Source organism: Xyrauchen texanus, chromosome 3, assembly GCF_025860055.1.
Source record: "Xyrauchen texanus isolate HMW12.3.18 chromosome 3, RBS_HiC_50CHRs, whole genome shotgun sequence".
Taxonomy (NCBI): domain Eukaryota; kingdom Metazoa; phylum Chordata; class Actinopteri; order Cypriniformes; family Catostomidae; genus Xyrauchen; species Xyrauchen texanus.
Genome location: NC_068278.1, coordinates 39,801,430 through 39,817,914, shown reverse-complemented (window position 1 = coordinate 39,817,914; position 16,485 = coordinate 39,801,430). Strand labels below are relative to the sequence as shown.

The window sequence follows — 16,485 nt, the reverse complement described above, 5'->3', positions numbered from 1 at the left end:
TTTCTTGTTCCAAAAAAAGAGAGCGGGCTTCGGAACAATAAAAAATATCTGAGACACTTGAATCGTGCACTTATGAAGCACCCATTTAAAATGTTGACTTAGAAACAGATATTATCGCACAACTCTCCTCAGGGTTGGTTTGAGTCAATAGATCTGAAGGACGTGTACTTTGATGTACCAATTGCACAGGCGTTTTTTTAAATTCGCATTCGAGGGAACTGGGTATCAATTCAAAATCTTCCTTTCAGTCTGTCTCTGGCTACCGGCACATTCACAAAATGTATCGATAAGGCGCTCGCCCCATTGAAAATGAATGGTTGAATTACCTCGACAATTGACTATTCCAAGTCCAATCAGAGTCACTACTGAGCGAAGACAGAGACTCAAATCTGGGTCTGAATGTCAAATATCAAAAGAACACTTTTCCCCAGCCAGATATTCTCCTTTTTAGGGTTCATCTTGACTCTGTGAGCATGTGTGCGCATCTCAGGGATGAGTGCGTACAGACCATTCTTTGGAGTCTGTCTCATATCAAACTGGGGAAAACATTGCCACTGTAGTAATTTCAGAGAATACTGGGTTTTATGGTGGCAACATCTACCTTCATACCATTAGGTCTGTTACACATGAGACCTCTAGTACTGGCTCAAGCGACATGTACCACAGTGCGCCTGGAGCCACGGGTGCATGCGCATTGCGGTAACTCAATGCCGCCTTGCTGCTCTAGCACCATGGCCAGCGTTGTCCTTCTACCAGCAGGGTCAAATTTTCAGAAGGAATGTGGTGACCACAGATGCATCCAACACAGTTTGGGAAGCAGTGTGTGATGGACGCCCAACTTTTGGCACCTGAACAGGTGCAAAACGGGTATGGCATATCAACTGCCAAGAACTACTGTCTGTCTTTCTAGCTTTGAGGGCTTTTAATTCCGACATTGTGAATCACCACGTTCTGATTCCTTCAGACAACACAACAGTAGTGGTGTACATAAATCACCAGGGTGGACTCTGATCCCCTCCTCTCTCCCTGCTATGGTGCCGATTTGGGCTTAAATCTGGTGCTGAAGGCACTCACAAATGTTCGAGCCATTGGAAACTGTTGAGCTGTGGGTGCTTTCCTTAAAGACCACACTCCTATTGGCTTTGGCCTCATTTAAACAGGTGGGTGACATGCAGGTGTTGTTGACTGTAAGCTCATGCCTGGAGTTTGGTCTGTCAAAAGCCATCATTAAACCTAGAAAAGGCTACAGTCCTAAGGTTTTATCAATGCCCTTCAGGGCTCAGGTGGTTCATTTGCAAGTCATCTTTCCCCCACCATTTAAGTCAGATGAAGAGCAATCTATACATATGTTCAGCAGGTGAGCTTAATTTTTATTGCGGGTGGGCTACCGACTATAATCAACACATCCACCTATTTATATGCTGTAAAACTGCCCCTTTTAAAAGTCATAAGCATTCCCATAAAGAAATAAAACCTATTTTTTCAACCATGTTGTGAAAGGATTTATAAACCATACTGCGTATATCTATATGGTTCATATAGATTCCCAGACTACATTCATTTCCATCTGTCGTCTTATAATCATCGGGACTAATCATATACACTTAGAAATGTCTTATAAGTCATCGACCTGTGGCTTCTGACTCCTTCTGGATTATTTTTATTTAGTGTTATAACTCTGGGAGTGTGATGTCACATAGTGCGCCATGATGGGATATTGTTCCCCATAGTGCGCCATGATGGGATATTGTTCCCCATAGTGCTTACAGCAATTTTGAGTGAACTGAATCAAAAGGGAGAGTCTCCAGTTACACATGTAAACTTGGTTTCCTGAGATGAAGGGAACGAGACATTGCGAAAGCTTGCCGCACAACTTCAGAGTTTCATAATATGAGTGACTCACTCTTGGCCCTCAGTCAGAAAATTATGAAGAAATGGTGACTGAGCACCCACTTATATAGGCCAACTGTGCACCTAAAGGGGCGGGGCTCAAACACATAATTACTAATCAGAGGATTGGCGTGATTGTATAAGGGTTTCAACCAGGTTGTCTAAGAAGGACTCCCTATAGTGCTTACAGCAATGTCTCGTTCCCTTCATCTCAGGGAACCGAGGTTACATGTGTAACCGGAGACATTTTCACAACTACATTCAATCAGTTCAGATTACTTTTTAATCTGTGAGAAAAACTTATCCAATTAAGTAAATTAAACAAAAAAAAAAACAATGCAAAAAGGCACTAAATATAATGAGTTGAATCAACAACTAAAAAAATTTACAGTGTAGATTTAAAAGAATCAACTCATAAGAATTCAGAATTTGACAACACTGGTCACACTGTATGTTTCGCACTGCTGATTTAGTAGCGGTGTTTGAGTGCCACTGAATAGTAGTGCAGGAAACACTGTACTGAATATTTTAGCACTGTGTTGCCTCTACTGTAAATGGACAGAATGTCATAAAAAATCTTTCAGTCCTTGTATTTTTGAACTCGGTTCCCAATGCTAGGCAGTATGTTAATCTCAGTCACCATTCGCTTTTATTGCATCATCTTTCCATACAAAGGAAATGAGGCTGTAATTCAGCCTAACATCTTATTTTCTGTTCAACGTCAGAGAGAAATTCGGGTTTTCAACCACATGAAGATGAGTAAATGATGCCACAATTTTCATTTTTAGGTGAATTATTTCTTTAACATTTCTCTCTTAAACACCTACATAACCAACCATAATGCTTCTGTATAGTACAGTTTACTGTTTTGTATTATTTCAGCATTTGTAAATGATCAGTCACCTGTTGGCTCTCTCAAACAACATTGCAAAATAAACAAGACACAATAAAAGCCCATAAAAAGATTTTCATATATTATATTTGCACATAATGCTTTCTTTTCTCTTTAGGTCATCAGAACATCTGGGTGGCATAGACACGGTGACCATACAAGCATTTTTAACCGTCAATGCTTTCATCTATTGCATTTCAAAGCCCTGTGATGAGGTCCTCTGAAATGGGCATCTAGCTCACATCACATGGGCTCCTGATCTGCTCCTGGCTTGTTCTATTTGAAATGCAAATGCATCAGGACAGATTTGACTGTTCATGCATTCAGGAAGCAGTTGTGTCTACAGTGTGAGATTTTTAGGCTTTTGCATACATCGCATGTGCAATTGTCAGTTTTTATGTAATATAATTTATTTTAGTTTTCAGAAAATAATTATTCATTGTAGACTTGGTTGCCATAATCACTGGTTTAATGTCCATGATTTGCACATTCTTGGAATCTGGAGTTTGATGAGGCTTACATGGACAATGGGCTCACTTGCAATTAAATTATATAAACATTATTTTTCTTTTCTCTGATAAACAGTGGGAGGACAATTTTAAAATCAATCAGATATCTGTCACCTTTGGTAATTCACAGACACTTGATCCATTAGACAGTCAATCTATTTTGCTTGTGGTGAAATATGTGCCTGCTCAATAATGAGTCAAAGTAACAAGACCATGCTTCATGACTTGCATCCCATTAGGAAAAACATCTCACTTTTAATTTCAATACTGATTCTATAACACACTAACTTTCACAGAAGTTCTGTTATGCGCAGACCCAGTCGGAATGTTTTTTTCTGATTTTCTGTGCTGATTTTGTGGAGAAAACTGAGCTGAGAATAGTAGATTTTTATTAAAAGCTGCAAGCATAAATTAAGTTAGCCAAAATATTTAATGAACAAATATTTAAGGGGTGATGCATGTGTAAAACTTTGTAAGAGTTGGGATTTCTGCAAAGTTCTTGTAACAGATTTTGAGTGGGCCCGCACGTATGTCATTTGCAAGCCAGCGTGGTCATTCTCAAGTGGGCTGCCCTTGTTACTTTTAACCAACATACTGGCATTGTGTTGGCCTGTGATCGAGCGTGTATGGGTACAGCTGGAGGCAAGTGGTGGACAGACACTGATCTGTACAGGGCATAAGGACACTCTGATCCCTGCTGGGGCCCTGTAGAGACATACAGCCAGCCTGCTCAGCATGCATCTTCCTGACTCCACAGCAGCATCACAGGCTTCTTTAGTATGTGTGTGTGTGTGTGTGTGAGTGAAGCTGCTCAATAAAAGCAATGCCACTGGCAGTAATGAGGCTGCAGGAGCTGCTTTAATGGTTAGAGACACATCTTTGAATGGAGAAACACTGTTGTTGTTACTGTATAATGGAATTATTTTGGAAACATGTATGTTATTACATGGCCCAATGTCCAAATGTATGCATAGGCCTTATATCCTTTTTACCTCTAGGGATTATCTTACTACTGTGAGGTTATATTTATTCTGTGGATATTTATATCACAGTCACACTGTATTATAGCCAGAACTTAACTGTGGATCATACTTGGTAGGGTATATTTGCTTTTTTAGTTTGTGCTACCACATGCTCTTATGTAAAGCTTATTGTGATCATTCAACCCCTTATAACCAATATTGATCAGAAATTCATGTTTAGCATGCATTAATGTATTGACAAATACTGTATTTATCTGCATAATTTATTGTTCTGCTCAGGGATACCTCACTTTTCACAAATTAATTTGCATGACATTTCTAGTCATGCCTAGATAAGGTATTTTTTAATAATTGTACAGTGATTGCACTCACAAAGAGCAATTTCTAGCCAATGACATATTTTAGATCCGAGCATAACTAGACAACCTTGTAGTCACTATAGAATTTTCCATGACTTTCCCATGATTATTTAGGAATTTATTCATTTGCATGACTTTTGCAGGCCTTATATTTCCAGGCTTTCCATGACCATGGGAACCCTGTCTGTTTTGACTCTTATTGAGCTGAGTGCACTGTTGGAGTGCTCTGTTTGATGTATATGTGCCTCATCATGACCTTTAAGGTGTACCATTGACAGATGACAGACATGGGACTAGAAGAAATCTATGAGACATCTTCGTTCTGTGGCAGAAACCAGTGGGTAGCAGCAGAGACTGGCCTTTTATTGGCTCAATAGATTCCTGCAAGAGTTGAGGGGGAGGCGGCTGTACCTGTAGGTTCTTCCTCCAAACGTTAACTGCGGCAAAGGCCAGCTGCATCTGCTTCCTACGAGCATCCTTGTGTCGCTTGTATGCAATTTCAATAAAGATGAGGAAGATCCCGGCAACGATGCCACCAGCCACCAACATAAACACGCCTGTGTAATGAAAAATACACTTGTAATCTTCAGAAAGTCTTCAATAGCACAAAAAGGGCAACAGATATAGAATGCAATTTGCAACATAAAACAAAAGCATTGCAATTCACTTGAATTCATTATATTTTAAGGCATAGTTCACGCAAAAATGTAAATTCTGATGATCATTCACTCACCCTACAACTATAAATCAGGATTTTCTCCCTGTGAGAGGTTGACCATACCTGCCATATTCTCGAAAGTGAGTGTGGCTGGTGCATTGCTTCTGGAGTCACACTCCTGATATCGGACCCAGGTTTTATCCAAGTCCTCCATGAAGCCATTCTCATGGGAACTATTTATTCAGAGACCAGAGACATCAGTCAAACAATCCGTTATTCCATAAATAGAACAGTTGACAGATTGCACTAAGCCAAGGTATTATCTCAAGGGAACAGAAAAAAAAGATACAAACAAATGCAAGTACAGTATAGTGATGTAGTTACCTGAGAATGGCCAGTGAGACATTTTGCTTCCATGGGCTGTCTTTTCGCATACCGATACCGAATCCAGAACGGAAGAACAGTTCGCCCGTGGTGACCAGGTCACATTTTTGCGAGGCCTCAAACTCCAACACTGCTGAATCCCATATAAAAGCGTGGAGTTTGCTATAGGAAGAGAAAAATTATATGGAACACACAATGAGTGTTGATAAGTCAAACTACAGGCTAAAAGATTTTGAATTTAGTACTCCACAGCAGGATGAGTACATATTTATGCTGCATTCATTTGCTATCGGAATTATCCTACTTCCCACTTTTGAAGTGGTAATTACGAGTACATCACGTTCAAGTTATTTTTTGTCTAAAATAACAGGAAACATGGATGACGCCAGGTTCATTTATACATATTTCTTGAGGAACTTTTATTTTGACACCAACATACATATTACTCAGTTAGCCTGCTGACGATAATGGAATTGTGGTCAAATACAAGCAATTTTCACTGTGTAAAAATTTATAAAATGCATCAAATGGTTGCTTATATACATAAATGAATATGGCAGAAACCGTCCTCTCCTCCGCCATGTTGAAAGTTTCTGTCTCCTCCCAACTGGGGAACTCTTGAATTAAAATTATCTCAGAGTTCCCTAGTCGCAATTACGGGAAACTCATATTTACGATAATTCCGATAGAGCGTGAAGTCAGAATTAATAAGACATTCTGGACATTTACAATGCTTTTTTATCAACAGCTGAAATCTCGTAAGCATATTTTAAGTGCCGATAAGCAGAATTAATCACTGGATATTTTAAAAATCAGCAAAGGAAATGTATTTTACACAACTGGCAGTCTGCCATGTGGTCCCGTCTTAGCCTTGTAGAACATAATGTCTTGTGAAGGTTCTTTTATCAAATCTTTTATAACTCCCTACCTTGCTTTGTATTCAACAACAACACTGAACTGAATCAAGATATGCAGAAGCTAAGCCTCACTCTGTTCATCGGAAACTTGCTGAGGAGAGAAGAAAGTGTTCACCAATCATATACTGACTGTAATGCTTTCTGCTACACATTTCCTGGTGAGAGCTACATTAATATCTATGACAGGCCACTTTGACTATAGAGTTTCAAAGGAATATTCAGGGTTCAATACAACTTAAGCTCAATCGATAGCGTTTGTGGCATTATGTTGATTACCACAAAAATTCATTTTGACTTATATCTCCTTTTCTTTAAAAAAAGAATACAAATCTTGCTTAGAGTAAGCAACATTGTGAGCTCAAAAAATACATGAGTTTTAACAGAAGAACTAATGTAACAGCTTTCATAAAATGATTAGCCCTCCAATTATTAAACCTCCCAAAAAGTGAATTCCATAAGTGCCTCACTGTAACCTCTGTAATTTTTCCCAGGGGTATAACTACAGGGAGGGCAGAATGGGCAGCCACCATAGGGCACGTGGTGAGAGGGGGCCAGCAACTATATATATTTATTTTTTTGTTTTAACAGAAGAACTATTGTAAGAGCTTTCATAAAAATATTAGCCCTCCAATTATTAAACCTCCCAAAACAATTCCTTGTATGTGTAAGCATACTTGGCAATAAAGCTCATTCTTCTTCATCATCTTCTTCCTTCTTGTTCTTCTATACCTCATCCATTTTTTTGAGTTGTAACCCACACCTGTTTATTATTCCTCAATCTCTCTCTCATAAATAGTGTAAAAAAAAAGTATAATGGTTTAAGTACTGTTTAGGATCATTAGAGACCCTAGTCATGTAAGAGTGTCTGTTTTTTGGTTGTTTGTTAGCTTTTTCACTTAATAAATTTTATTTTTATGGATATTTCAAATCTACTGTATATAAGTTTACTATCACAGGATATCTATTTTTTGCTTATTAAAAGAGGAATGAGTACAATATTCATACAAATAAATAATATTGCACATTGATTTTCTGTGTAAAAACAATGGCGATTTATAAGTATGGGATGTACACATACATATTATACATGTTATTTCTTAAACTGGCACTGTTGTTTTAGTGATTTAATTTATTTACCTTTGACATTGCTATTTGACGAAGAAAAAACATGGAATTAAACTATAGCAAGTACAACACAGGAACAGTATCATATGACTATTGTCATTTGGGTATACTACTGAAATTATGTAAGTTGTGCATCTATTTAGACTCAATAAGTGCCTGATAAAATACTAATGTGTAACTTATGTGTAGCTTAAGATTAGCTTATGTGTATCTTGTATTATGTGTAGCTCAATATGTTTTTGACAGCCAGTTGCATCTCAGGAATTTTCAGTGTAAAATTAAGAGTAATGAACCCTGTTCTAGATTTGTCCTGATTTGTTGCATGATCTCTTAGATATATGAAAAATAAAATATCAAAATATATCAAAATATATTTTATTCTATTTTTTCTAATTGACTTGAAAATATTTAGAAAATTTGACACCATCTGGAAATTTGGTTGATTGATTTTTTGTGATAGAAATAAGTGCCGGGTCTCTAAAGACCTGAATATGTAAGTGTTTGGTGAAATTTCCATGCATTTAAAGGTTGATTTGATGCTGACTTCCCTTACTTGTTATTTTCTATATTTCTATTAATGTCATATTCCCTGTTGTCTTTTGTTTTTGTACTTTTATGTTTAAATTCTTGTTTAATTCCTGTTTCCTGTTAGTTTTGTAGTCCTTTGTAGTTTTATTCCTTGATAGGTTTCCCCGATTATTTCTCATTCCCTGATTGTTTCCCCAGGTGTTCCTCGTTCCCTTATTTGTTCCCTTGTTTATTTAAGCCCTTGGTTGCCCTGTTTCCTGTGTCAGTTTTTGCATGTATGAATGTTTTTGTCTATGCTCTGTGCCAGGTTCCCTATTGCTTTTTCTTTTGCTCCGGGTGAACTTGTTTGTTTTTCAGTTTAATAAAGCTGCGTTTGTATCATTATTCCTTGCCTGCCTCGTCACAATTAAACTAGGAAGGCCTGCTGTCGAGGAATGTAGTTGTAGTTTTCTTTTGTGATGTTGTCTTGTTCTGTTTTATTTAGAAACATTAATAATACATGCTTTAAATGTTTAAATAAACCTAACAGAGTGGCAAAATAGATTTTCAGAAAAAATCCTCATTAATAATGTACATCTCTCTACTCTATGTATTTATAAAGATCAATAAAAACAAATATAATGAAATAAAATAAAGTTTAAAACAATATTTACAGTCAATACATCTTTTTTGGCAAAGAAAACCAAACTAGTTTGGTATTAATGATTTTAAAAGTGTTGTTATGGTAAACAGGTTGACTGACTTGTCTCGCACAGCCTGGATGGCTTCAGCGGCGCTCTCATAGTTGTGCTTTTCCATGTGGCGGTACATGGTGCTTAGCTCAACTTGACGCCGGAAGTAAATGTCCACAGAGCTTTGCTTCACTGTGGCGTAGATGAACTTGTCTGATGGGTTTCGCAGCTGGAATAAAAGGTTACAGTGAGACTATAATTGAAGTGACAGTTTATTCCAAACACACTAAATAATTAAAGTAAACTGGTGTTTGGGTCCTGCAATTCAAAATATTATTTTTTTTTTGTCTCAGCAGTTCCATTAAATATTTCTGTGAGAAAAATGACTTTGGGAACAGAAGCAAACCAAAGCATGACCAAGAAATGTTATGCCAGATTGCTGTACACTCACAAAAACAAGCATAATCCCATTTTAAATCTATGAATGTGTCTCCAAGGTAATCATGAAATACCATTCAGAATGTACTTATACTTTTTTCCACTATATTATTACTATTTATTTTACTGAACATAATGCCGGTAACTTTCTCATTCATATGTTAATGTTTAGGTGAACTATTCCATTGCTAATTTTCTTTGTTGACTAATTTAGCTCACAAGACACAATCAACGTAGGTTGTCGTGATGAAAAAATCCAAACAATAACCTTTGAGACGAATGACCTACAATTACGTGTTCTGGACAAGCTAAATTACCCATTGTGCTTCTATAGTGTGTGAAATGTAAAATTTGCATGCACAGTAATTAAGAATGCCATTTGATATTCTGTTTCATAACATGCAAAGCTGCATCATATTTAGGGCTCACCCTAGGGTCATTGATGCCGGTAATGCGCTCCTCAGGCCGATCCAGCACTAGAAAGGCTGCCAAATTGGCAGTATAGGATGCAACTATAATCATAGCAAAACCAGCCCACACCATACCTAAAATCCTTGCTGAAAAGCTCCGTGGAGCACCTGCAAATATAAGCAGCAGGTGAGAGAGATAAAAAATGTGTGCATGCTGCAAAATCAGTCAAACATCGAGTCAGCCATTTTTCTACCTCATAGAGGTAATAGACTGAATAATAATTGTTATGCCGATGACTACCTTCTCCAATACCAGAGTTCAGAAGTACTCCCCAGGAGAACCACATAGCAGAGGATAAGGTGAGGGCATCTTCTTCTTCCTCTTCACTATTCACTTTAAACCTTCCAAATGGGCTGCAAAGCAAAGTACATATCAGCCAGAGACACATGCTTCAATCTTCAGCCAAACCTCTGCAATCTTTTACAACTTTGTAATAATAAAATTATATTCTTATAAACTCTTTAAAATACAGGTTTCAAATGCAGAAACCATTAGGCTGATTTAAAGAATCTATAATGTAATATATATATAAAAAAAAAAAAAAAAAACGTTTTTGGATAAAGTACAGCATGCTAAAGCCATAATATAAAATGGAAATATGAGAATGTTAAATTATTGTCAAATAACAATTTTTTTTAATGTATATTTTTTCTAATTAAGAGGAATGATTGTATTATTATTATGGATGTGTCTACAGTATAATTTTCTCGCGATGTTTAATGAGACATTACTAATACATTATATCCATTATTAGTTATGTAACTAGCATGAGCAGTATAAAGTTTTCTATCGCCATTTCATTACATTTGTTGTTATAATAAGAAAAGTTGTTGCTGCTTAAAAATTAAAATAGAAATCAAAAAGGAATATAATGACTAGGATGAGTTTGTTGCATCACCTTGTTGCTTTCATAAGGATGGTTCATTTACTTTCTTGTATTACACAATGTATGTACAAAAGTGTGACGAGGAGGAGGGCCTAATCGGGCTAATCAGCCGAGGAGAAGGATAAGGCCGAGCCGGATACAGCAGTTTGGGAGAGAGAGAACCACACGCAGCTGCAGTGTGTGTTTATGTTTGTGTCTTTTTAAGTTTTCATTAAACATTATTTTGACTTTTCAACCAGTTCCTGCTTCGTCCTTGCCCATTTTAAACCCTGTTACAGTAAGTGAAAAATGTCTTCCTTTACCTGAAACGGTCTAATAGGTAGAGCATCACCGCCACAACATGGACCGATAGACCCACCAGTAACCACAGAGTGCTCTGAAAGGGCTGCATGAACGAGTCCAGTGTACTGCGTGGTATTTCCTGAAAAACAACAGCTTTATCCAACAAACACCACATCGCATTGCCGCATGCATTGCCATATGGAACATGAAATGCAGTCTACATCTAGGCTGATCAGAGGTGTAATAATAGATTTCAATGTACTCCAGAGTCAATTAATTTATCACAGCTTTAACTGAGTATAGAGATAAGCCCACTTCAGGGAATTCAATTAAGCAAAGAAACTGTTATGCTATTTCCAGCACAGAAAATCATGTTCTCAGAGGATTTTTTTCCCTGAAAATTAATTACATTACAGTAACTTTGTTTTAAACGAAGTAAAAGATTGAAATTAAATTGACCCTCAAATCTATGCTTGTCTCTTGCATTCATTTTTTGATTCATGTAACATGTCTCCTACTTGGCCACACTGAATAAAGCAGTTTAAAGTCTGTACATTCAAATGATCATCAGTGGGTTATCTGAATTTTACCTTTTTGACAAGTATTGTGAGCCCCTGGTACTTGAATGGTTTAGAGAACTCTATATACTGGGCTCGTTCATTGTTGATTGTCAGTGGAGCCACGATCATGTCCGCCAAGCCACTTAGGAGCTCTCCCATCATGCCATTCCACTCCTTCTTGTTGCTGTTGTTAACCTGGTATCAGGAAGAATACATTATGCAATTTGTCAGTACTTAACAATGTGAACTGCTATGGATTCTTAATTGTCAAGGAAGACTTAAAGGAAAAATTGGAGTCTTGTGTTCACTAGCTTTTGAAGCCATTTACTGCATATGCTAGCGCACTCCTTAAAGTTGACCAAATTAACTTTCAGCAGATTACACATTCAGAATGTACAGTCTTTCTCTTGTGGGAAAACAGACCAAAACTATTAATAACTCATGTTGCACTACACAGATGTTTGTAGCAAAGAAACAAATCATAATAGCAAATCATGGTCCATGGCTGTGATTTAACTAAATCCTATTGGTTACTTCAAAAAGGGTATTATCTCTTAGATAATGAATGTCCCACACTAAATTCCTGTTTCAATAGGAAATACATCAACACAGGACAGAGAACTGGTCAAGTGATTTCATAGGGTCTAAACAAATCCTAAATGCTCAAAAAGGCAGGCAGCCTACTCTCCCCAGCCTAGTTGCATGCCCTTAAAAAAGACACGCAAATCTTCAAGCAAGGTGTTCCAGGAGACAAATCAATAAATTAATCATATTACTCACACGCTCCTGAGTGCCAAATTTTCCATCAGCCACTAGATGTACTTCATAGGTAAAGTTCATTGTCATTGCAAGTTTGATCAAGAGGTCAATGCAGAACCCATAGCAGCACTGAGGCACTATGGGGCGACCTATAGAGTTACAGAATAGAATAGAATTTAAATAGTTCCTCTTTGTGGGTACAAAAACACTTGTGTTGCAAAATACAATACACATACAAACATCATAAGGATAACATGGATTTATATCAGTCACAGCAGCATCAGCCACAACCTGCATCACAGTACATAATAACCCTTAATCCCTACATACGCAACCCATTTTAAATACATTAATTTGGCCCCAGTTATCATTTATCGCACAACTTCTTTGACCCTTATAATGTTGATCATAGTGTGCAAGATCTTAATGGCCATAGGGTGGAATCAATTCCTGAATTGGTTCAATCTGCGCTGGATCAGATGTTGTCAACCCTGAGCCAACTTCTGAGTCTTGCCAACATGATCACACGGGAAGTCGGCATGTTGTTTCAGAGTTGTTTCGAATTTTGGTAATCACAGACCGATTTTTTCTAAAGAAAACTCAACCTACTGTTTCTGATTTCACTGTGAGATCAATCTGGTCTTGTTCCTGAATGGTTACCTGGAATGGTCTCATTGGGGCCAGTGCAGATCACTTTTTTAATCAGGACTCCATTTACAGTGTGCTCTTCCTTGCAGGTTCCATCACGTAGAGTCGGTTTCACATAGACAAATGGCTCTTGATGAATGGTGACAATCTACCATAAGAACAAAAGAACAAGTAAATGTGAATACACTGCTTAAATCAGAGTAAACTAATAACTAAATGATGCAATTAAAGCCCTACAATGATTTCACTTTCAAGTGGTACCTTTAATCTTGTCGACATCTGATAGCCTTTCGGCTTTTCAGTTTCTCCTCCGGGCCAAATAATCTTCCTCTGAGTGTTCATTATAACCTGTAATGCATTGGAGATAATCAAAAGCTAAAAGATGCTATAACATTTTCAAATGAATTAATGGACACTATTATAAAATTACAGAGCGTTAATGTCCGAAAGGACCCTTTTCACAGCATGTGATGAGGTGTTTCCACCTTATTTAGCAGTCTAAATCTGGCAAACATTTTAAAAATATTTTATTTAGTGTAAATATTTAACAGCATTCTTTGTGTTATATTATTGTGTTACAGTATTAATAGACAAAAAACAACAACTAGTCAACACTGCTGTGATGGGGTTTCACATAATCAAATAATTCAAATAATCTCTTTTGGAAAGACATGTAAACGTAATAGTGGATTATTTTATTTTCTGTAGGAGCAAATGGGAATGCAAAAATAATATTTGCTGTGGTCTCCTAATTATCTCTATAGAGGTTTACTTTTGCATTCCAAACCCGGAAATGTGTTGTTAAAATATCACAGCAAATGATTTCCTTGAGCAGCTCATTAAAAAGACAGAGCCGATTTCATACTTGTGAGCCATTGTAGATGCCCACTTGGACCAGTCTGGTTTTCTGGTAGTTCAGAATGCTGTAGTGGGCGAACCTCCTGTCTCCATCATCATTAAACTCCACGCGGCCTGTCAGGCCATCTGGATACTTGGATGACATCAGCACTCTAACAAATCAGAGGGGGTATTTTAGAAATGGTACAAAATCCCCATTTAAACACAAAGGAAGACACACATGATGACTGGAAGTAATGGAAGTTTACCAGATTCGGAAGATGGGAGATGCAGGTATGTCTAGGAAAGAAATGATGACTATCTAGGGGACGGATAAGCAGTGTTCTGTGGGGGGTGCAGATTATGTGCAGGCACAGACATAGGAGAACAAATTTGACACCTGTAAGGGTCTTTAAAGGGATACAAATTGATGCCAACAGATTTCACAAAGTCAATGTAATTCAACAACTTAACAGGCTTGAGATGTCCTTGCATTTGAATCAATACTCAATCGGATATTGGCATTTATTTATTAATTTTTTGACTAGACTGAAGCCATATTTTTTTACATTATTAACACCATTTACAATTTCAATATTTGTGGTGTGAAAGCTCCCACTCTTGTCAGTGCCAGTGGTAATGTATGATAATGTATGACAGCAAATGGATGGTTTGTTGGAAAGCAAATGCTAGCCAGCACTCATCCCCTGGCCTCACCGTTTGAAGAGTGGGCCAGTCTTCCAGATGTTTGTATTGCCAACACAGCCTCGTGGAGGCTCTGTGATATTCTCCTTCTCAAAGAGCTCCTGGATGGACTGGGCCACCACAGCCACTGCATCGTAGATATGTGCAGACTCGTTCTTGCCATTGATTAGCTGAAGGCCGAGCAAGCCTGCCCAGTTGACAACATTACATGGTGTTGGCCAATGCCTCATAACACTACTCTCACATCAAGAGCACCTCAAGACATACTCGTAATAAAGAAATCCAAGAAATACCAAAGAAAGAAACAAGCGTGCATTGCATATGAATGACCAATTGTCTCAAGACAGACAGAAGGACTGTGAAAGTCATGAGGGGTTAGGACAGGGTAAGCACTGAGCAGAATGATGTGAAGTTTAACACGGATGTGTATAAAGAAGCCAGGAGCAAAGAAATGCTGTTGTTGCTTACCATCGAATCCACACCTCAATTGGAAGTAGCAAAGCACCACTTACAAATAAACTCATGAGAGCCAAACCTTAAAAATTAATGCACACTCAAAGCAATATGGATTACCACAACTCTCTATTGCGTCATTTGTTGTCTACTGAAAGAAAGTACAAACACTCAAAAATGAAACAAATTATACATTAGACAAAGCACAGTACAATGAGTAAAGAATCACTGTGTTTTAAAACCTTTAAACATAGAGATGTTTAAACATTTAAACACGCAAGTACAGCACAGACACTGATTTGTCAGTGGGGATTGCAAATTGTAATCGTACAAAAAGCTTACAGCAAACATGTTCAATTTGTTAAACAGTCTGGCAGTGAGAGTGCGAGAGAGAGAGAGAGAGAGAGAGAGAGAGAGAGAGAGATAGAGAGAGAGAAAGGATGAAAATGGAGAGGATGAAAAGTACGTACCATCTGGGGCTTCACTCAGTGCTTTACCAGACATCTCCCTTTCTCCAACCAACCACACGTAACCAGAGCCTGTCATATTGAGCTGGCGTGCCGCTTTATAAATGGCTGCGGCCTCATCTTCACTGCGATTGGACAAAGATTGCTTGTAGTAACGGCATCTCACAGAGTAAACACCTCCGATTTGAATGTTATGAATGAATCATGAAGGGCAGAGAAAATGACTGATGGCTTGTCAACAATAGATGAATGTATGCTACCTTTACAAATGTACTCACTAAAATTGTTAACCTTTGAAATATACACAAACAGGGGCAAAAGTGACACAAATAACTCAGAAATTCCAAATATCTAGGCCAAAAATTTCACCGTCATTAAATGTCATTAATTTCTGTTTTTATTTGTAACATCTGATATAGTTCTTCATATTCTGTTATAGGAAAAGTTATAAATATTATCTCATAATATATTAGTCTATTTTGATTAAAGACATGGTTCGTCATGTACTCACCCTCATGCCATCCCAGGTGTATATGACTTTCTTTATTCTACAGAACACAAACAAAGATCTTTAGAAGAATATCTCAGCTCTGTAGGCCCATACAATGCAGATGAATGGTGAACAGACATTTGAAGCTCTAAAAATCACACATAGGCCACATGAAAGTAATCCATAAGTCTCCAGTGGTTTAATATACTGTATGTCTTCTGAAGCTATCCTATCACTTTGGGTGAGAAACAGACAATTATTTAAATACTTTTCCCCCATATAAATCTCTATTTTCACTTTCACTGGAGATTTATAGTAAAAAATGACTGAAATGTTGATCTATGTCTCACCCACACTTATTATATCACTTCTGAAGATATAGATTTAACCAATGGAGTATTATGGAATACTTTTATTTGGCCTTTATGTGATTTTTGGAGCTTCAAATGTCTGGTCACCATTGACTTGCATTGTAGGGACCTACAATGCTGAGATTTTCTTCAAAAAATCTTAATTTGTGTTCTGCAGAAGAAAGTCAAACACATCTGAGATGGCATGAGGAAGTATTTTTGG

The 16,485-nt window shown here is 37.5% G+C and overlaps 1 protein-coding gene across 4 annotated transcripts in view; it reads right to left on the bottom strand.

The window, feature by feature from the left end:
* Window positions 1-16,485, bottom strand: part of grin1b (glutamate receptor, ionotropic, N-methyl D-aspartate 1b) — a 31,425-nt gene that overhangs the window by 9,159 nt on the left and 5,781 nt on the right. For all 4 annotated transcript variants that reach the window (XM_052112103.1, XM_052112125.1, XM_052112115.1 and 1 more), the window contains 14 exons: window positions 15,426-15,547; window positions 14,515-14,689; window positions 13,826-13,970; window positions 13,222-13,308; window positions 12,973-13,108; window positions 12,334-12,461; window positions 11,584-11,748; window positions 11,014-11,132; window positions 10,066-10,178; window positions 9,784-9,932; window positions 8,988-9,145; window positions 5,676-5,837; window positions 5,415-5,524; window positions 5,045-5,190 (listed from right to left, as the gene is read on the bottom strand). In XM_052112103.1, coding sequence (XP_051968063.1) covers window positions 5,045-5,190; window positions 5,415-5,524; window positions 5,676-5,837; window positions 8,988-9,145; window positions 9,784-9,932; window positions 10,066-10,178; window positions 11,014-11,132; window positions 11,584-11,748; window positions 12,334-12,461; window positions 12,973-13,108; window positions 13,222-13,308; window positions 13,826-13,970; window positions 14,515-14,689; window positions 15,426-15,547 — 1,915 coding nt within the window. The remainder of the gene's footprint in view (window positions 1-5,044; window positions 5,191-5,414; window positions 5,525-5,675; window positions 5,838-8,987; window positions 9,146-9,783; window positions 9,933-10,065; window positions 10,179-11,013; window positions 11,133-11,583; window positions 11,749-12,333; window positions 12,462-12,972; window positions 13,109-13,221; window positions 13,309-13,825; window positions 13,971-14,514; window positions 14,690-15,425; window positions 15,548-16,485) is intronic.